The sequence below is a fragment of the Berghia stephanieae genome, chromosome 3 (assembly GCF_034508935.2).
Source record: "Berghia stephanieae isolate SIO BIC M18660-M18661 chromosome 3, UCSD_Bste_1.3, whole genome shotgun sequence".
In the NCBI taxonomy this organism is placed as follows: Eukaryota; Metazoa; Mollusca; class Gastropoda; order Nudibranchia; family Aeolidiidae; genus Berghia; species Berghia stephanieae.
Genome location: NC_088362.1, coordinates 89,828,512 through 89,850,851, shown reverse-complemented (window position 1 = coordinate 89,850,851; position 22,340 = coordinate 89,828,512). Strand labels below are relative to the sequence as shown.

The 22,340-nt window shown below is 34.2% G+C and overlaps 1 protein-coding gene across 5 annotated transcripts; it reads left to right on the top strand.

The window, feature by feature from the left end:
- The first annotated feature begins 1,016 nt into the window (after positions 1-1,016).
- Positions 1,017-22,137, top strand: LOC144968788 (transmembrane protein 45B-like). 5 transcript variants are annotated; one of them, XM_078907465.1, is made up of 4 exons: positions 1,017-1,213; positions 1,972-2,895; positions 14,007-14,193; positions 18,749-22,137. In XM_078907465.1, exons 2-4 carry the CDS (start codon positions 2,308-2,310, stop codon positions 18,874-18,876), a joined length of 903 nt encoding a protein of 300 aa, XP_078763591.1. In that variant the 5' UTR covers positions 1,017-1,213; positions 1,972-2,307; the 3' UTR covers positions 18,877-22,137. The 5 variants fall into 5 exon arrangements, with proteins under 5 accessions (XP_078763591.1, XP_078763594.1, XP_078763590.1 ...); XM_078907468.1 differs by having other exon boundaries at positions 1,017-1,352; positions 2,166-2,895; XM_078907464.1 differs by having other exon boundaries at positions 1,017-1,352.
- The last annotated feature ends 203 nt before the right edge of the window (positions 22,138-22,340 follow it).

Below are 22,340 nucleotides of genomic sequence, written 5' to 3'. Positions count from 1 at the left end.
ACTGAAAGTGAATAATATTCACAATCGGTGTCCTGTTGTTGACATTTATTCCTCCAGTCAGCTAATTAATAAAAAATCGTGTTTGATTGTATTATTTAACCTTTTACAGATTTCAACAAAACTGTTAACACATTTGTTAAAGTTTGGTTTCTTTACATTTTCATATAATTCATGTTTGACTCAGGCAATGAAACTGTATATATTGTAGGTACGCTGACATGATAGACAACCTGTCATCAGACTCACGTTAACAATGGAAAATAGAAGCATGTGCCGCTTTCAACTGACCAATATGTCCATCGTATGTTCTTCAAAGAACGATCAAATTCTCTCACCACAAAACGTATGGGAACCACTCTGGAGCTAAGGAAAACAATAATTTATCGGGCCAGATCAAGAGTCAGTAAATGAACAACATATGAAAGATTATCATTATGACGTTTTCGTTTCATTGGGTCATGATTGTCTAATTTGGAAGATATTTTTATAACACATTTTATTGCATTGTTTGTCTAGATGGGACTCTTGATAAAAGTACCCGACCTGACAAACGGATCCACAGTAGTTCTCAATTTGAACTGCAAGGTCTTTTGTCTTACTTCGGCACTTGCTAGCGCAAATCATTGTTTCCTCTTATTGTTCCACAATCATGTTTCCTTCTCAATGACAGAGACAACCCAAACGAGTTCAAGAGTCGTACAATTTCCAAAATCAAAGCAGTCCTATGTAGTCTTACTTTAGTTGTTCCATCATCTATCCTATTCCCTATAATATAATGGTATCCTCCTTTCATCTACATTCAGATTCGGATGATGACTAATAATAAAAGCACGAAATTTAATTTATGCAATAGTCATTATAATATTTCACCCAAGCACATGATAGTGGAAACAGGTGTTTGGTGATAGTAAACACAGCCACTACTGGTACGAATGTAACTGTAGCTGTGAAGACCTGGTAACTCCAATGACATTGGATATTTATGGATAGTTTTATGATATTCTATATGACTAGAAACAACCATTTCAATTACTCATCCTATCTTTGTCTCTAATTATGGATGCGCATTTCAAATGAGGATAGTGGAAAAGCATCTACCATGAGAGCAAAAATACACACTGTGTATGTGCTAGGGAAACACACACACAGACACACACACACACACACACACACACACACACACACACACACACATACCGTTTCTGTGACAGAGGTTTGTTGTCTTTGTTTTTCTCGAGTGATGTTGGATTTTCAAGCAATAATGGAGTGTGTATCTGATTGGATAAATAGCACATCGTTTCTTTTTACCAATGAAAATTTTCATTTCGAACGGATTAATGGTGACTTTTCAGGTAGAACGATGAGTAATTCATGTGATATCTGCTTCAGCAATACAATTTCTCACTGTCGTGCATGGACCTTGCTTTACTTTAGGTAGACTGAGAACAATGTGGATTGAAATTATAGCTCAATAAGACCTTGCGAGAATACTTTGCCCATACCAACATTGACGACAGTGTAGAAATAAAACGGTCTTTGTTTTTCAATGCCCGGAACGGTTCACTTGTGACATTTGAATTCTCCTGTCAAAAGATTAATGAGCGCAATACTTAATGCAACAACAATAAAACTGCAGTAGCAGCAATAATAATAATAATAATAATAATAATAATAATAATAATAATAATAATAATAATAATAATAATAGTAACAACAACAACAACAACAACAACACCACCACCACCACCACCAACAACAACAACAACAACAAACACCCCCCCCCCCCCCAAATAAAAAGGAAAAAAACCCACATATTATCTGCCAAGAAATGAACACGAATTTTATAATGATCCGGACAATGTTGACTGATTTATTAAGGCGTTTTTTAAAGTTAAAGCATTCTTTATCTAAAAGCATTTTTAAATGACCTTAAAAAACACATGTGAAGTTAAGTACGCACAATATCATTAGATGCAGGGAAGATTGTGTTGCATATATGACCTGACAATAAAGACCATTAACATAACATTATGTGTAAAGCCAACATTTAGAACAGAAGAGGTACAAAAGTTATGAACAGACCAACTTCTAAACCGCAAGCAATAAGTAAGATTTTATTTCCTCTGAAACACGACCATGTTTATTTTTGTTTTCTCTAAATGTAGATAAGTCAGAGTGCTTTATATTTCTGACATATCCTTCCCGAGACAAAACGATGTGAACATCAGACTGTGAGCTTAAAGAACTGGAGATCAAATACAAGGATAACGTCTTGATACTTTAAAAAGGCATTTTGTTCATATCAGAATGGATTATTTTGCGTGTTACGGCTTTGCAGGAACTTACTTCATTGTGTTTGGTCTTTGGAACTTGGCGTCGGTGTGTCGCCGGTTTCACATCTGTCGTAGACACAGGAAGAAATACAGTTCCAGCACATCTTACAGCTGCGACAACAGCAAATATTGCTTGCTACGGGACCATCCCATTGAATGCTACATCAAAATTATTGCTCTGCTCTCGGGAATGGCTTTGGAGATTGTTCTAAGTACCAATGACGGATGGAACTGGACAGGACTTAGACGAGCCAAGTTCGCAACGATATATTTCTTCTTGGCAATATCTGCATTGACTGATATTTTCGTTCACTATCTGTCATTTACCCCCTTTAACCTTGATTACCTTTGTCTTCTGTTTTCGTTTTTCGTGGAGTGGATTTTGATCCGATTTCCCAGGCAGGAGAGGCCGCCTCTGGAAGATCTTTTGTACAACTTGCTGGAGTACGCCATTTTTATAACGATGGTGACTGTTGCCATAGAGATGCATTGCAAATCTCACACGATTCCTGCTATAATAAGAAGTTTTTTCATGCTACTACAGGGAACCTGGTTCTGGCAGGTGTGTGTGATTGTCGATTTTTTAAATAATAATAATAATCTTTATTGTCCAAATTAAAGGCAATTCATGTGAGGTAAACAATGCTCAGTTTGGTTCATGGTATGAACATCAACACATTTACAAATACAGACACAGCCATACACGAACATACACGCTTGCACATTGTTTCTACACATGTATACAAAAGAAATGAGCGTACATACAAACACATATACATACATACATACATACATACATGCAGACATACATACAAACCAGCATATCATCGTATATGCATGCCTACATTCATACATACATACATACATACATACATACATACATACATACATACATACATATATACATACACACAGACACACACACAGACAGATAGAACGATACGATATATTTGCTGGGACAGCAGATAACCATATTATAAATATAGTGTCTTATATTAAGAAGAAGATGGCAATAATTGTGATGATGATGATGATGATGATGATGATGATGATGATGATGACTACGATAATGATGATGATGATGATGATGATGATGATGATGATGATGATGATAACGACGGCGGCAATGTCGATGATGATGATTCACGACACTGCTTCTCGTTATTTTCATTGGTTGTCTCATTTTTCCACAGAAGATTTGTTAATTAATTTTATGGCGGTTGGAATGAAGGTTGTCTTATGTCGATTTGTCCGACATTTTGCTTCTAGATACCGTCTTCCGGAGCGCAGAAGTTGGAATTTTTCGTTCAGCGGATGCCTCTTTTCGTTGATAATGTTAAAAGATTTCTTCTCAACTGCATTAATATAAGTTGTGTCAAGGCTTCTAAGGTCTGTGTTAATTATTTTTGAAGCCTCTCTGAGGGTTCTATATAGTTTGGATTTTTCTTTTGTTCCACAGCTTCCATACCACGTTGTGATGCCAAACGAAACGATACTCAATATTAACGACTTGTAGATTTGTATCATGGTCTTTCTGTTCACATTGAAAGACCTTAATTTTCTGAGTATATACAAGCGCTGGTTACATTTTTTGATGACATTGTTGGTGTGCGATTCAAATCTTAGACTGTTATCTATAATTACACCAAGGTATTTAAACGTTTCAACAGTTTCAACCGCCTGATTGTTAATTTTTGTTATTTGTCTTGCTCTTTTTCCTATTTTTCTGTGATCAAACAGTTGTTCCTTTGTTTTTGTTACATTGAGCTCTAGACAGTTATCGGCACACCATTTGCTGAATTTACTAACTTGCTCAGTGTATTTAAATTCGGAGACGGAATCATTGAGCAGGCCGAGTATTGCGGTGTCATCAGCATACTTGATGAGTTGGCAGTTATCAAAGCTAGCCACACAATCGTTTGTATAGAGGATGTAAAGTAGAGGTGAGCTTACACACCCTTGTGGGCATCCGTTTGAAAGAGTTTTTACTGATGATATATTTGAGCCTACTCTGACATGTTGGGGGCGATCGATGAGAAAGTTGTTATACCAGTTGATGAGGTAATGGGGAAGGTTTAGAGCATGCAGTTTACTGATTAATATGTTGGTTTTCATGGCATTAAAGGCAGACGAAAAATCGACGTATAGGATTCGGCAGTAGTTGGCGGGTGAAACATCCAAGTGATTTGATATTGAATGCATCACTGTGAGGAGTGCGTCTTCCACACTAAGATTTTGTTGGTAGGCAAACTGATATGGATCAAGTATGTGTTGGTCATATATAAATTGCAACAGCTCTCTTTTCAGAATTTTTTCCAGACATTTCATAATAATTGATGTTAAAGCAACAGGTCTATAATCATTCAGCTGAGTTGGTGGATTCTTTTTGGGTACTGGAATTATAGTCGATGTTTTCCATATAATTGGGATTTTCTGTTCATCTATTGAACGTTGGAAAATAGGCAAGAAAGGGACAGCTAGTTGGTTGTTACAGTTTGAAATGAGTTCCCCACTAAGTCCATCTGGACCTGGTGCTTTTTTCTTTTTACATAATTTAAGAACATTGATGACCGCCTCTTCTTCGATTTCTGGCGGAGGAGACGTATTTTTTGTTATGATATTAATTTTTGAAAGTACGTTGTCAATGGTGTCGAATCGACAGTAAAACTTATTTAATTCCTCGATATTCATATGTGTGTCATTGTTAAAATCTGTCTTTTTGTTGTTAACGCCACCCATTTCTTTAATCATCCTCCACGCCTGCGATGCATTTGAATTTTTAAGGTTTGTTTCCATTTTATCTTTATATTTACGTTTTTCTTCATAAATTACCCTCTTTAATTGTTTTTCTGCCTCGTGCTGCTTGTTTTTGTCCCCACTCATATGAGCGATTTTCTTCATATTTATAAATAACTTAACTCGTTTGTTGACCCAAGGTTTGTTGTTGTTAAATATTTTAATCCTTTTAGTGTCCACACACAAATCACAACAGAAATGAATATAAGACGTGACAACATCAACCCATTCGTCCAGTGACATGTTATCAGACATGAGTTCATCCCATATTGTGCAGTCAAAACAACCTTGGAGTTTGTTTATATTTTCTGTTGACCAAAGACGAGTTTCTTTCACAATCGCTTTATGTTGTCTTAATTTAGTTTTGTAGGTTGGAATCAACAACACACTATTGTGATCTGAATTTCCTATTTTTACTTTTTGAACGCTTCTGTATGAATTTTTAATATTTGTATAGCACAGATCCAGGGTTTTATCTCGTCTGGTAGGAACAGAGACAGAGATTTGTTATCTATCTATCTATCTATCTATCTATCTATCTATCTATCTATCTATCTATCTATCTATCTATCTATCTATCTATCTATCTATCCATCCATCCATCCATCTATCTATCTATCTATCTATCTATCTATCTATCTATCTATCTATCTATTATCTATATATCTATCTATCTATCTATCTATCTATCTATCTCTATCTATCTATCTATCCATCATCTATCTATCTATCTATCTATCTATCTATCTATCATCTATCTATCTATCTATCTATCTATCTATCTATCTATCATCTATCTATCTATCTATCTATCTATCTATCTATCTATCTATCTATCTATCTATCATTATCTTATTATCAATCTATTTCTATTATCTATGCTATTTCATTTGTCGATTATCTATTATCTATCTATCTATCTATCTATCTATCTATCTATCTATCTTCATCTATCTATCATTCTATATCTATCTATCTATCTATCTATCTATCTATCTATCTATCTATCTATCTATCTATCTATCTATCTATCTATCTATCTATCTATCTATCTATCTATCTATCTATCTATCTATTATCTATCTATCTATCATCATCTATCTATCTATCTATCTATCTATCTATCTATCTATCTATCTATCTATCTATCTATCTATCTATCTATCTATCTATCTATCATCTATCTATCTATCTATCCTATCTATCTATCTATCTATCTATCTATCTATCTATCTATCTATCTATCTATCTATCTATCTATCTATCTATCTATCTATCTATCTATCTATCTATCTATCTATCTATCTATCTATCTATCTATCTATCTATCTATCTATCTATAAGAGGAAGGCTATCATTAGTTTTACACGCATTTTAGCAGAAAACGTGAATCCTTAAAAAACCAAACCGCTTGGCATTCCCCAGACCGGAGTGTAATTATATGAAGGTCTGAAAACCGAACCCAATTATGGACTTGTTTCAATGTTGTTGTAATGGACATTTTTTATTTTACGTTGTCGAGAGTATTTCCATTGCAACAATGAGCCCATAACAATTCGGGTTATCAGACTTGCAAATAAGTTCACGTCTATCAGACCATTTAGCATTTTTCTAAGATTTTGAACCGAAGTTGATCATGACAACTGAATAATATCTATTTAATGCTTTCATTGAAGATTTAAAAGTATTTTCTGAAAATGAAAAACTCATTGTTCCGGCTTTTGACCACCTTAACCAATTAGCTGCCTTACTCTGGTAAAAGGCATATTAAAAAAAATTTGGCCAGGAAACTCGTCCTTCAAATATCTTTCTCATCTTGGCAAAAACTCACAGGTTTAGAGGTTGGTTTTTTTTTTTTTTTGGCCAAAAATGAGGGTCATTTTAATCGATCGATATTTAAGTACAAGTTTTCTGGCCAAATTTTTAATACGCGAATTTTTCAAGAGTATGGCAGTTAACTTGTTAAGTTTAAACTAACTTTCTTCACCTGGTTCCTTACGACTATTGATACGGTGGGTCATATTTTTCTTTTAGAGACGCTGTCAGAATCTGTAGTCTTTTAGAGCCATTGAGCCCGTGGGGCAGGAGTTTATCCCGGTTTCTATCGCGGGAAACGGACAATAGCAACCGCTTGCTACTCTTTGGATAGGGTGCAACGTACTTTCCGCCAGATCTCACGGACCGAACTAACCAATCACGGCTTTGTGGACATGGAGGAGGCTGGGGGTTAGCAAAGAATTATCTCCCTTTGCGTAATAAGTGAGCGTTCTATCAACTGAGCTATCGGGAGCCCTGCCAGATTCTGTGACGTATTTATTTCTCTGGGAACGAGCAGCCTGACACTAGATTTCTATGACAAAACACATTTTTGAAAAAAGTGTTTTGGCCAGAATGTTTTTACTTCAAATAAATATTGTAGATAAATAAATAATTAATATTATGCATTAAGGCTATGTGGTCCTGAGGTAATTACACTCGCCTTGGGATCGGAAAGTCCAAGGTTCGAGTCCCGCTCTGAGCGGAGAATAGACGAGTCCTTGCAACGGGCTCTTTCCTCACATTCTTTCACCGTGCTCAGGTGTAAAAGGTGTACCTGGGCCGTCAACGTCATTGTCTCTATCGATTAAAAAAAAAATGTACGATCGTCTAAAAAGCATCGTGTGTCGTCCTTCATGTTAAGTGTTGCTGTTGGCAAAGGACCTCTTGCAAAGCGCTTTGGGCACGTTAGTGAATGTTGATCTATATAAGTGATTGCAGGGGCGTGGCTATATTGGTTGATTTGGTGCCAAGCAACGCTATCCATCTTTTTAAAATGGATTAGAGCATTAAAAAAAAAAACCCAAAAAAAAAAAACCTTGAGAGATTGTATATACCGCCTCTTACTTTTTTGAGTAAGTCTTTTCTTTATTATTTTTCTCTTTCTTTTGTATTTAAAAATATAGCATGTTTTAAGTCATTTTCTTCTGATTCTGGCACCACCTTATACTGTAAGCATGCCACGCCACTGAGTGATTGGTTAGAAAATAGTCAAATAAAAATCAGCTGAATTCGACACTTCAAAATGTCTGTAATCGATAGTATCAATATTGGTGAAAAGTCTTTCTTTGAATACTCTCACGTTAAAATCAATCGTTGTGTAAGTATAACATATGTGGCAGTTAAACTGATTAAAGCTATTGATAATCGGGGCATCTTTTGTTTTGAATAAAGATTATTCCACATTAAATAAAAAAAGATACAATTCTGACGATACTAGTTGAAGAGCCAGTGATATCACTGGTAAACTGAATTTTCTGGTGTCATTTTAAAAACTTTTACTTATACAGAGATTAACATATTTGTATAGATGTTGTGCGCTTGGCTAAAAAGCTCACCACATTGCCATCCGGAAATATAACGGACCAACACATAAAACCATGTGTAATCTTGAACGTTTATAGTCTGGTTAATACAGTTTAGTGAGAATCACTCCTAAACGTGGATGGCAAAAAACAATAACAAAGACCCGAGGGACGTCAACTTCATTCTATCTATAGATTGGAAATAAAATTAAATGAGTATTCCAGGGATGTATAACAACTGATAATAATTGCTTTGTACTCAAAATTATGAGGGTTCAAACGAGTTTGAACTTTTTTTTTTGCATATGACTATAGAATGCTTTCTCATTTTAAATAACTTGGTTATCACTTGGGTACATAAAGGCCAATTCGTTTACAATAAACCAAACGAAAAAAATATAGATGATGTCGCTTGATTCTTTGGTATTGCTTTTTTACCTCCTGTTGGGCAGCAGCAGCAGCCTCTTATGGTTCTCACACTATTATGTTATGACGATCGACCCAAAAAGCAAAATCTGGTCCGCATTCGTGCACCGTCGCGAACCCGCCCGGTAGCATCGTCACAACACACCGTTCAACTAGATGCTCTGCCGTTTCGGGTTCTTGCCCATATCGGGTACACGTAGGACAGGTGGAAAGTCCCCACTGATGAAGCGCACTTGCTGTTAGACAGCTCCTCGACCGAATCCGATTCGCAGCCACCCAGTGTCTCCTCTTACTGGTATCAAAGCCTGGCAACTTCTCACCAAGCTTAGAGGAGTGTACGTCCCCGCCCCCACGAGGGATTGAATTCGTCCAAACCGACTTTCATCTTGTATATGCATCTCTGTCCGTAGTCAAGCGTACAAGGGTTGCCGGGACTTATTTCGGCTCGAAACGGGGGCGCCGTCCACAATGCGCTTCAGAGGGGTATCCCCATTCCCTCTCTCTCGGATCTCTGTTGGGAGATTTGTTTTCAATAAAGTATAGATAGAACGGAGTTGGTGTCACGCAGGTCATTGTTATTGGTTTTACCTTCCGCGGTTATGAGTAATACTCATCAAACTGTATTAACCAGACTATAAACGTTCAAGGTTACACATAGTTTTGTTCTTCCGGATGGCAATGTTTTGAGCTTCTAAGCCAAGCGCATACACAATCTATGGATAACGTTGTGTAACCTTGAACGTTTATACTCTGGTTAATTCAGTTTAGTGACAATTATTCATAAACACGGATGGCAAAAAACAATAGCAAAGACTCGAGTGACGTCAGACAATAGACAGAACAAAATTGACGTAACTCGGCTCTTTGTTATTGTATTTAGCCAGCCATTTTTATGATGTTCTCACTAAATTATAGATAGAATGAAGTTGAAATCATTCGGGTCTTTGTTATTGTCTTTGTGTGCTGGTTCGTATTAATCAGACTTTAGATAGTATGCGCTTGGCTAAGAAGCTCACAGCATTGCCATCCGGAAGTATAACGAACAAACACACACAACTATGTGTAACCATGAACTTTTATAGTCTGGATAATACAGTTAAGTGAGAGTTACTCATAAACGTGGGTGGCAAAAACAATAACAAAGACCCGATCGACGTCAACTTCACTCTATCTATAAACGTTCAAGGTTACACGTAGTTTTGTGGGTTGGTACGGTATATATCCGGCTGGCGGATGTTGTGAGCATTTTACCTATACGCACAGCATCAAATAACCGTTTTAGGTTACACACATTTTTGTGTGTTGGAACGTTCCATCCAGCGGGCAAATACTGTTGGGATTTACTTCAATGGATTTCATCATTATTATCATATGATCTGATAAGTAAAAGTTTGCTAAACAAAATGAAACAAGTGTTTTGTCAGTGTATGACAGAGCGCATAGAGATGGCTCAGCGTTATTAACAAAGATATACATGTTTTGTTTACCTATTTGTTTTTTTAAAATGCTTTTAAAAAAAATATATTGCTTGTTTTGCTGTTGTTGGTGTTTGTTTTTGTTTTTTAATTTTATTACTTTTATTTATTTATTTATTTATTTATTTTTTCGTTTATTTACTTTTGTTGTGCCTCTCCACGTCTACCAACCCAGGCCAACTGTTTATCATTTTATACCAGGTCATGATACATGCTGGCTTTGAGGTCATGAATAATTTAATTTCCATTCATTTGACAAGTTACTATATTTATTATCTACTACTATACTGCCGTACCCTGGAAAAACACGCTTTTTAAAAATGTGTCGAGACAACTCGTCTTTCAAATATCTATCGATTTAAATGACCCTCGATCGATAGTTGAAGGGCGGGTTTTCAGGCCAAATTTTTAAATATGTGTTTTTCCAGAGTACTGCAGTATAATAGTTGTAAGTTGCATAAATGAATTAATTGTAATATGGGGTAAATACAGTAAGGATGAAGTCGCTGCTGTTGTGAATTGACCGATCGCTTTTACATAACCGTTCAAAGAACTCTTCTCCCATAACTGATGGTTCCTCTGTGACCTCTTGTTGCAATGCATGTCACGCTAAAGAAAGAACGAAGTTGACGTCACTCTGGTCTTTGTTATTGCTTTTTTGCCATACGTGTTTATGAGTCATTTTCACTAAACTGTATTAGCCAGAGTTTTAACGTTAACTGTATTAACCAGACTATTGATAGTTCGAAGATGACGTCACTCAGGTCTTTGTTATTGTTTTTTGCCACCCGAGTTTATGAGTAATGCTCACTGAACTGTATTAACCTGACTATAAACGTTCATGGATACACACAGTTTTGTGTGTTGGTCCGTTATACTTCCTGATGGCAATGTTATGAGCTTCTGAGCCAAGCGCATACTATCTATAAACGTTCAAGGTGACACATTGTTTTGTGTGTTGGTCCGTCATAGGTCCAGATGGCAATGTTGCGAGTTTCTTAGCCAAGAACACGGTATCTATTGACATAGATGCCTTTTTGATTAATATCTTATAGTATGAACCTTCAGTTATTCAATCAGCATACAGAACATGTACTTTTGAAAATTACGTCAGTTATCGAACAGTTGATTAAAATTAGTCGAATAAGTTGTTTTATTTTGACTCGAAAATTTAAAGTCAAGTTTATTTTGGCCCTGAAATCACCCGCTGACCGTGAATTGAAGACCCATAGATAGTATGCGGATGACGTCACTCAGGCCTTTGTTATTGTTTTTGCTATCCGCGTTTGTGAGTTGTTCTCACTAAACTGTATTAACCAGACTATAAAAGTTCATGGTTACACAGAGTTTGTGTGTTGGTCCGTTATATTTCCGGATGGCAATGTTGTGAACTCCTTGGCCAAGCGCATTCTATCTATAGTCTTAACTGCTTGCCTATCACCCGGAGTAAATAGCCCACAGATCCTGAGCATCACTCACGATTTTAACACAGATGATGATTGGAAAAATGCATCGTATCGTCAGGTTTTGCGATGCAATAGGATTCAATAGTCATAACGTCACTTCCTTCCTAATGACGCATGGTAACTTAGCAACACTGGCTCTAAACTATCGGAACAATGGCGGACGCCCGTATGTAATATTTCTCCGGCGAGTATAAAAGCGTATCCAAAGGAAAATAACCCAATAATTTGATCATGTTTTGACTTTTACACATTCTGATCACAAGACATATGAACAGTTCTAGCCAGCATGAAGAATAAAAAGTAATGATTTTTTTTTGTTTAGAACCAAGATGGCCGCCGTTGCCGGGCGACGTGACATCAGACTATTGAATCCAATTCCTTTATCAGTGTGTCAAAATATCGTGAGAAATACTTACTAACTGGGCCTGACCTATTTAGTGTGTTTGACATGTACTAAGACGGTATCTCAGGCCTTTTCATACAGGAAATAAATAGTCAAGGGTATGAAACGGGGTAAATGGCAAGAAATATTCTGCTAAGTAACAGGCAAACTAACTAGTTTAAAATGCATTGCAGTATTAGGGGGCCGGAACTCAAACTATAGATAGAACGAAGTTGACGTCACTCAGGTCTTTGTTATTGTTGTTTGCCATCCATGTTTATGAGTAATTCTCACTAAACTGTATTAACCAGACTATAAACATTCAAGGTTACACACAGTTTTGTGTATTGGTCCTTTATACTTATGGATGGCAATGTTGTAAGTTTCTTAGCCACAAAGAGAGGAGGCATATTTCGACGTGTGACAGTGAAGCCTTTGGCTGTTGGTTGCTACCTTCGGTTAAGGAACCCGGGATTTGATGACCGGCTGACATATTGTTATAGTTTGTAATCGGCTATAGTAATCATCAATAAGTTGGCAAACCATATGGTCTTATATATTAAATATTTCGCACACGTGACGTAGAATCATTTTCCAGCTTCAAGATCGGAAAACGGTTATATAAATCTTAAGAAAATTTTTGTTTTAAAAATAATGAGAGTACTCATACTCAGTGCAAGTATAGAACAGTAAAGTTGCTGCCCCAAACGTAAACAATAACAAGTTGCTAGTGATTTCCGTTAGGGACCGGAATAATCTACGCACACTATAGGTCTCCCAATTTTGTAGTTTGAGTTGTAGGCAATACACTTTCAGTATTGAAAATATGTTTACATAAAATGTAACAGTTGCAGAAATAATAATATAAGACTAAATTATTCTGAAAATCAGGCTCCGAATAATTCTCGTTTTGTTCACACCAGCGCAATAATTTGCTCTGGTCTAAAAATAGATAGACTGTAATTTTTGATAAATTTTACCTTTTGTTCCATAAAATATCCATATCTAGACATTTGATACATGATCGAGTATTTATGAATATGTGTTTCTTTTGCCACCTAACAGCCAAATTTTAAAGGTTATTTTCTTTCTATTATTTACATTGGAACGTGAGCTGTCAAGACAGGAACATGTGGTTTGCCATGTGCTTCTCGACCTTTGTTTACGTTTGGGGCAGCAACTTTACTGTTCTATTCATATCTAATTTTATCATACTCATTTACCGGAAGTTTAACCCATAACCAACGTGCTAAAAGTCATGGCGTCTATTTTCGATGAAATATTAACTAAACAATTTATTTATTTGATAAAATCAACGCGTTGTTTAATCAAACTAGCTAATAGGTGCAAAAAAAAACCAAAAAAAAAAACCAAACAAACAAACAACAATAACCCACACAAAAAAAAACAACCCCCCCCCCCAAAAAAAAACAACAAAAAAACAAAACAAAACAAAAACAAAACAAACCGTCTTCAGATCAATTGTAAACGCCATGCAAGATTTGGTTGTGATTGGTTTGGTGGATCTGGAGCCTTAATCGACCTGAAAATCGGATTTGCCAAATTTATAATGAATAAGATATACAAAAATACAGTTCATAGCAAAACGTACATGCTCTTTTGTAAGGAATAGAAACTAATCGAAGTATCAAGTTGTCCTATAATAGGGTAACCTCTGTCGTGTAATATGAACCTATTAGATCTATCTCTTTTTGCTTTCTGTCGTGATGTAGTACATATCGTTGTAATGTCAAATTATAAACTCTATTTTTGGAAAACCATTTCAGATTTCTTTCATCCTGTGGAAGCCATCTTTTGGATTACCATGGAAGCACGACGACCAAGGTGATTTAACATTGGCTTGTCTGTTTTTTGCGTGGCACTGTGGAGGAAACCTTGTATTAGTGGTGTTGGTTTCTGGCTTAGTAACTTTCATCCATCGTGGAATAGCCATAAAACAGCAAAGAAAAAAAGGTTTGTAACTGTTTTTATAAAAACTTACTAATAGGTTGATACTTTTTCACCCATTGATGTCATTCATCTCTTTAACTCTTCAGAAGGACTGAGGCTCGATCCCCGGTCGTCGAGTAAGGTTGATTAAAAGCAAATATTTTGTACTTGTGTACTTTTTTTTTTGCTTTAGCTGGCACTTCTTCACAAATCTGGGTTTCTGTTTTCACATACTCATGTCTGGTCTCCGATTTCTTGTATTAGAGGTGTTTATATTGTCAAATAGAATTTAAAAAAATAAAGATGCATAGGCTCTCTCTCTCTCTCTCTCTCTCTCTCTCTCTCTCTCTCTCTCTCTCTTTATTATATATATATATATATATATATATATATATATATATAGTGTGTGTGTGTGTTATATATATATATATATATATATATATATATATATATATATATATATATATATCTATATATATATATATATACCACATTCCATATATTTTTATCTATCGTAATATTTTACGAGTATAATAATTTGTGACTTTAGTGTTATAGTTCTCTCTCTCCCTCTGAACTGATCTAAAATGCTATTTTTCATTTTAGCAATAAAATCCCAATATCAAAGTTTATCACGGTTGATAGATTGGAACATTAAAATACATATAATATATTACTATCATTTACTATGATTTGTGGTTTTATTACTAATCTATTCAATTCTCTGAACTGCTCATGTAATCTAAAGAGCTCATGTAATCTAACGAGATTATTTGGCTTTTGTGCTATTTAGGCTCTTCATGAAATTCGAATTTATAAAAATACAATGTGTTTTTTTACTATGCTTAAATTACCTTGCCCCAGTTATCTTTCGGACCTGATTAAAACGAAGTCAAATTCTCTCCTCTTAAGGAACTCCAGCAACCCCACAATGTTAATCGAACCAAAGAAAAATTCCCAAACTTTCGGTGATCGCTCTTCAGAATGTTTGGCTCAAAGGTCTGGAACGCTCTGCCCAGGCAGATCAGAGAAAAGCAAACAATGGAAACATTCAAAGCACATCTTAAAACATTTTATTCGAAAAATACTTTCAGTCATAGTAGGTCTTATTATTTTTAATCATGTAATCTGTGTCACGCTAATTATCCTAATAAATGGTTTTATGAATTTGGTCATGGTAAACGCGCTATACTAAATGTACATCATCATCATCATCATCATCATCATCATCATCATCATCATCATCATCATCATCATCATCATCACCATCATTATTATTATTATGATTATTATTATTATTACTATTATATTATTATTATTATTATTATTATTATTATTATTATTATTATTATTATTATTATTATTTGTTGTTGTCGTCATCATCATCATCATCATCATCATCATTCATCATCATCATCATCATCATCATTATTATTATTATTATTATTATTATTATTATTATTATTATTATTATTATTTTATTGTTGTTGTTGTCATTATTATTATTATTATTATTATTATTATTATTATTATTATTATTATTATTATTACTATCATATTATTATTATTGCTATTGTTATTGTTATTATTATTATTATTATTATTATTATTATTATTATGATGATGATGATGATAATTATTATTATTATTATTATTATTATTATTATTATTATTATTATTATTATTATTATTATTATTATTATTATCTTGAATGACAGAATAATGGACTATCTTGAAAGTTATACGATACTAAACGATAACCAGCATGGTTTTAGATCAAAGAGATCATGCATTACTCGACGTTTACAGGTGATGGAGGATTTTACCAAGTGAATTGATCGTGATCAATGCATTGATGTTGTTTATTTTGATTTCAGTAAGGCTTTTAATTCTGTGCCATGTGAGAGATTATTTATTAAACTAAAAGCATATGGATTTAAAGGGAATGTCTTTAACTGGATTAAAGACTTTCTTAATAATCGAATACAAAGAGTCATTATCAATGGGGTGGGGTCGGATTTTAAGAATGTAATTAGCGGTGTACCCCAAGGAAGCGTATTGGGACTACTTTTATTTCTTTTATATATAAATGATTTACCATGTGGCATAAATTCCGCCTGCAAACTGTTTGCAGACGATACGAAGATCTATAGTACAACTGAACATCATAACATTCTACAAAATGATATATTTTCACTTTTCAAATGGTCTACAACATGGCATTTGGATTTTAATGTTTCGAAATGTAAAGTATTACATATATGAAAAAATAATCCATGTCATAATTATTTTACCGATACTTCTATGTCAAATCTACTTATGAAAAGGATGTAGGAGTTACTTTTGATTCACTTTTGAATTTTGATGTACATATTGATAATTGGGCAAGAGGTGCAAACAGAATGATAGGAATAATATATAGATAGAACCTTTATAAGTCTTGATAAAACCATATTTTATATTGTATAAATCGCTCGTTCGACCAATTCTAGAATACGGAAATTGCATCTGGAGCCCATTATATAAAAGACAATCTATTAGTATTGAAAGTGTACAGAGGAGAGCTACCAAAAAGATTTATGCAATACAGTATTTATCTTATAAGGAAAGGTTAGAATTTCTTGACTTACCAAGTTTGAAATACAGAAGAATTCGTGGGGATTTAATTCAGGTTTATAGATTGGTACATGGTATGGATAGGATAGACTTTTCTGATTTTTTTTTCATATTCTAATATTACTTTTACTAGAGGGGACAAGTTTAAGATTTTTGTCTCTAGATGCAAAACAAACATAAGACAAAACTGGTTAGGTATTCGTATTGTCCAGAAATGGAACAATTTGAAATTTGAAACAAAGAATGCAAAATCTATAGATTATTTCAAGGTGTAAGTAGACAGGGAATAATATGATGGGAGATTTATATATGACGAATAATACTTTTTTGCACTACTGTTGACAGGGCTTTCAGTCTTGTATGTATATATTATGCATTGATATATTATTATGATTATCTTCTATATGCGGGCGCGCATGTGTGTGTGTGTGTGTGTGTGTGTGTGTGTGCGTGTGTGTGTGCGTGTGTGTGTGTGTGTGTGTGCTTTGGATGTTACGGTTAAAGATACATGTTTGTACACCACATTTATTACATGAGTACATTTAAGTTGAAATACTATCTTTACCAGTGTATCATTATTGTAATCTTTTATCAATAGGTTTATGGCATTACTATTAATATAAGGGCATTCAAGGGATTTTATCCTATTTTGACCTATACCATATGTTATGTTATGTTATGTTATGTTATTAATATTATTATTATTATATTATTATTATTATTATTATTATTATTATTATTATTATTATTATTATTATTATTATTATTATTATTATTATCATTATTATTAGTATTATTATTATTATCATTATTATTATTATTATTATTATTATTATTATTATTATTATTATTATCTATATTATTATTATTATATCATCATCATCATCATCATCATCATCATCATCATCATCATCATCATCATTATTTATTATTATTATTATTATTTTATTATTATTATTATTATTATTATTATTATTATTATTATTATTATTATTATTATTATTATTATCATTATTTTTATTATTATTGACACATTTCAGTTTTGAATAACTCGAAAGCTATGTAAGATTTCATTTCATCAAATGTTTTTTTGCCACAGGTGTAGAATGTATTCAAGTTTTGATTGATATAAGTTTTAACACTGTGTGTCCTTTGGTAGCTGAGCTATGACGTCATCAGTAGAAAATAGTAATATTGACGTAAATCGTGATTTATTTTGGCTTTTGTCCAACAAGATTCTTGAAAGTTTATTTTATTTTACACGTCAATCTAAGGATATCGACTTGGAACATTGCCTTGACATTGTAAATTTCTTTTGTGTATGACGTCACCTGAATACCAAAATAAGAGAAGCCGTTCGCTCTGTCACATTAACTAATGCTACAAAAGACGTGGGACAAACTGGAGAGACGCTTGCGGCTTGTCATTCAAAATGGTGGTGGTGGTAACTTGGAAGTTTAGATCGGACAATTTCGCAAACACACGATCACAAGTAAGATATCAGAAAAAATAAACTTTAATAAATTTGAATTAATATGTTGAAAATCAAATCGATGTCGTTGCAGCTGTTCTTGGGGTATTTAAACTTGAAATGTGTCAATGATTAAAAACAAACACATTGTAAATTACTATTTATTTAAACATTACTCTTTCTACTCATGACATCATAACTCAGCTACCCAAGGGCTCACAGTGTTAAAAGTTATATCAATCAAAACTTAAATAAAACTAAATAAATTCTGCACCTATGGCAAACAGGAAACAAAACAGCGTTTGATGAAATCTTAAATAGCCTTGGAGTTCCTCAAATCTGAAATGTGTCAATAAAAAAAAAACAAAAAAAAACCACTGTAATATTCAAGTTGTCAGTCATTTTATTCAGTACACCTAATAGTAATCAATTTATTAGAGTTTAGTTTTGAATGAATCATTTTGAATAACTCTGTGTTTGTTCACTTTTCAGATGAGCTGCAAATGAAATCCCTCATCAAGCCGAGGAAGAATGGCCAGACCATTATCAGCCTTGGCAGCTATGACGATGATGACGACGATGATGAGAGCGAAATTGAGTTTCAAAGACGACGAAAATGATGAAAAACAAAACAAAACGTCAACAAGAACCACAGAGTCGTGATTGTCAGGATTTCAAAGACTTTGACATTAATTTCTTTCCTTCTTTTGACTAAGGAACCAATAGACAGAAAAGCACCAAACACTGAATTTCTACTCTGTGACACGACAGCTAGTTACAGTAACCGAATTCCCAAAGGATACTTTTAAGTTGTTTATCACGATGGAGGTATCAGTTATTTTGAATGTGCTCTTCACATTGATCACATCATTGAGGCTAAGGGTTTCGCAGTGTGTGCACAACACATCCTTCAACAAAAAAGCTTTATAAGGCCGAGCTGTGTATCAGTTTTTTTTAATTATGTGCTCTTCACATTGATCACATAATTGAGGCTAAGGTTTTCGCAGTGTGTACAACACAGTCGTCAACAACATGCTTTACAGGTCTATATTTACATTGGACCGCTTTGCATCGCACAACGTAGTGCAATTTGTTGATTTTCCAATAATTAATTATTTTAGCATATGGAGAAGCAGTGTGTTCATCTCATCATATGTAGAAAATAGCATATTATAATTGGCTTCAATAGTCTGATGTCACGTCGCCAAGCAACGGCGGCCATAGTGGTTATAAACAAAGAAAATTGGTACTTTTTATTCTTCATGCTGACTAGAACGTTTCATATTTCTTGTGATCAGAATGTGTAAAAGTCAAAACATGATCAGATTTATAATGTTTTTTTCCCCTCTGGATACGCTTTTATGCTCGTCGGAGAAATATTTCATAACGGCGTCCGCCATTGTTCCGATAGTTGAGAGCCAGTTACTAAGTTACCATGCGTCATATTTCAATAGATGCACAATTTCTTAACAAAATGCAGTTTGAATTTATTTTGTAATTATCTCAATTAGGGTCGAAGTTATTCACATATGAAGGGAGGGGGACAAACAATTTTAAAACGGAGAAAACCGCTTTTAAAGACATACATACTTATTCCGCTTCGAAAGAGATCAGAAAAAAATTGAATTAATTAATATATAAGCTTCAAATTGTAAACTCCTTTCGTGATAAAGTAGTTGGATGGATAATAAACACGATGAAGTGAAGAAAAAAAAATATTTGCTCGTATCTCAAACTAGCTCGTGCTACATCCGACGGGTTTTGCCAAATCAGCACACATGTTCTTTCCTCGGACAATCTTGAAAGTATGATCTAAATTATACGATCTTGGGGAAATGATTTCTTAGAATTGATTGTCATTTTGAATTTTGAATAATTTGGAGTATATCACTGTTAAATGAACGCTGTGATCAAACTGTTTTCTCGACATTGATTTCTTTAACTCCTCGTCATTCACCTTTATCTATTGATAAAACAAAACAACATTGCCCAATCGTCCCCACTGTCGTCAAGGCATTTTGTACAATTGGAAATGGTCACATTCCTGTATCAATCCTTTGTTGATTTCAGTCGTCATTTATTGTGGATTATCAATTATTTCTTCGTGATGAAAGACAGATGCTTCTTTGAAACGAGTTATCTGATCAGCTTTCCTGCCGGACTTTTTGATAAGCCATGGGTCATGAAATTCCACATAGAAGCTCGCGAATCTAAGGAAAAGAAAGTGTATATATAAATAGATATAAAATGAATATGAATGAATAATTAAATTATGAAAACAACTGCATAGGTTTTCCTTCTTTATACCCGTAGAATGTATGCTCAGGCTATAATAAAGAAAAAATCCACATTAAGCGCTCAAATTTATTTTTGCTTTTAAAAAATTATCAGGTGATTAACATAACACATCGCATACCAGCTTATTTTTCAATAAAATTGGTGCGGGCGGGTAACAAATGATACACAATAGTATGGGCTACGAGGAGGTCAAGTTGGCAATCTCTCACTGACGTATCGTGTCTAAGACTGTCATTGTTTTCTTTCGTTTATAATATCAACGCTTTCAATATCCTTTTGAATACACGATGTTCACATCGATCAATCAAACTTAAATAATAATCCAGTTCACAAGAATAGTAGCCGACAGGACCAGGTGGAGATCCCTTGCATCTTCTCAAGTGCCAGCAGGCCTGGAGAGGATTGAGTGAGTGAGTAAGTTCAAATTAAAAGCAAGGAGGCAGCCGAATTTCTTATTTTTTGAAAAATTAACTTGGCAGTAATATTCTGAACTGCTTTAAAAGGTTTTGAAATATTTTCAAAGCATGCACTAGCCAATAAGGAATAATACCTACAGATTTTATTTTAAACACAAGAGCAGCATTTTTTATACTTCATGCCAAAAATTAAATTAATTATTCTTCATTATTTAAAAACAAAATAAAAGGGATGCAATGCGGAGTAAGCCAACTTACCCACTCTACAAAATGTAAGGAATGAAACTGGGATTTTGAGTAATTTTCTCAGTTATCTCGCTTTGATAGTAACACACATTTTCACACATTAAAAAAAAAAACAGACAGGAAATAAGCGTTTGTGTGGGAGCGGGGTTCTTAAGGAATCCGCTATGAAAATCTTTCTTTCAGGAATAAAAACGCTCCGAACAACAAACAAACAAACGATCAAACAAAATACAAATACAGAACATAAAACAAAACAAAACAACCCCCTCCACTCCCCCCCCCCCACCCAAAAAAAAACCAAAAAAAAACACACACCCACACACACCCACCCACACATACATACACACACATACACACATACACACACACACACACACACACACACACACACCACAATCTAGATGCACACGCAGGTTTGATAACCGAGCTTAATGTGGGTTTGTTTAGACATTGTCGTAATGAACAATATGTTGCGTTGATTTGAGAGTATTTCCATTTCAACAAGGAGTTTGTGTTATTAGACCCGCAAATAAGTTCAAGTATAAAACTACTTTTCCGGAGGACTGAATCCATACCTTGTGTAAATGATCTTCTGGTTACAAAGTGATGTCATCTTATTGTCTAGTCTAAAGGCTTGTCGTCAATTAAGATCATCCATACTCGCTCTTTTACATCCCGTAATTCTTAGAATCTGCCAATACATCCTACTACTAAAATAGTTTTGGCAGCTTATGATTCAATATTATGTAACCTATTCATTTTTAGTCCTACAAATGACTGGTTTACACACTTCCAAGGATTTGGAACCGAAAGAGTAGAAGTCGTGACGTCACGACTTTTCTTCCCTATGGATTATGATTCCTATAAATCTTGTATTATGAATCGATCTGAATAATAGTTATTCCCTTTATTTCTCTTAATTAATCAATCACCCATATATATATATATATATATATATAATATATATATATATATATATATATATATATATATATATATATAGTCCAGGTTTGAGTTTTGAGAAACAGTTCGTTGTAGGAGGACTGACTCTTAATCAATCACCCATTTTTATGACTCAGCTTTTAGCCTTGAAGAACAGTTCGTCATGTGAAGACTCACACATC

Bases quoted from the DNA above. Each gene is read 5' to 3' on its own strand.
- LOC144968788 (XM_078907465.1), top strand. From the start codon at position 2,308: ATGGATTATTTTGCGTGTTACGGCTTTGCAGGAACTTACTTCATTGTG. The intron at 2,896-14,006 runs GTGTGTGTGATT...AAACCATTTCAG, and splicing joins AGGGAACCTGGTTCTGGCAG to ATTTCTTTCATCCTGTGGAA. The intron at 14,194-18,748 runs GTTTGTAACTGT...TTCACTTTTCAG, and splicing joins AAAACAGCAAAGAAAAAAAG to ATGAGCTGCAAATGAAATCC.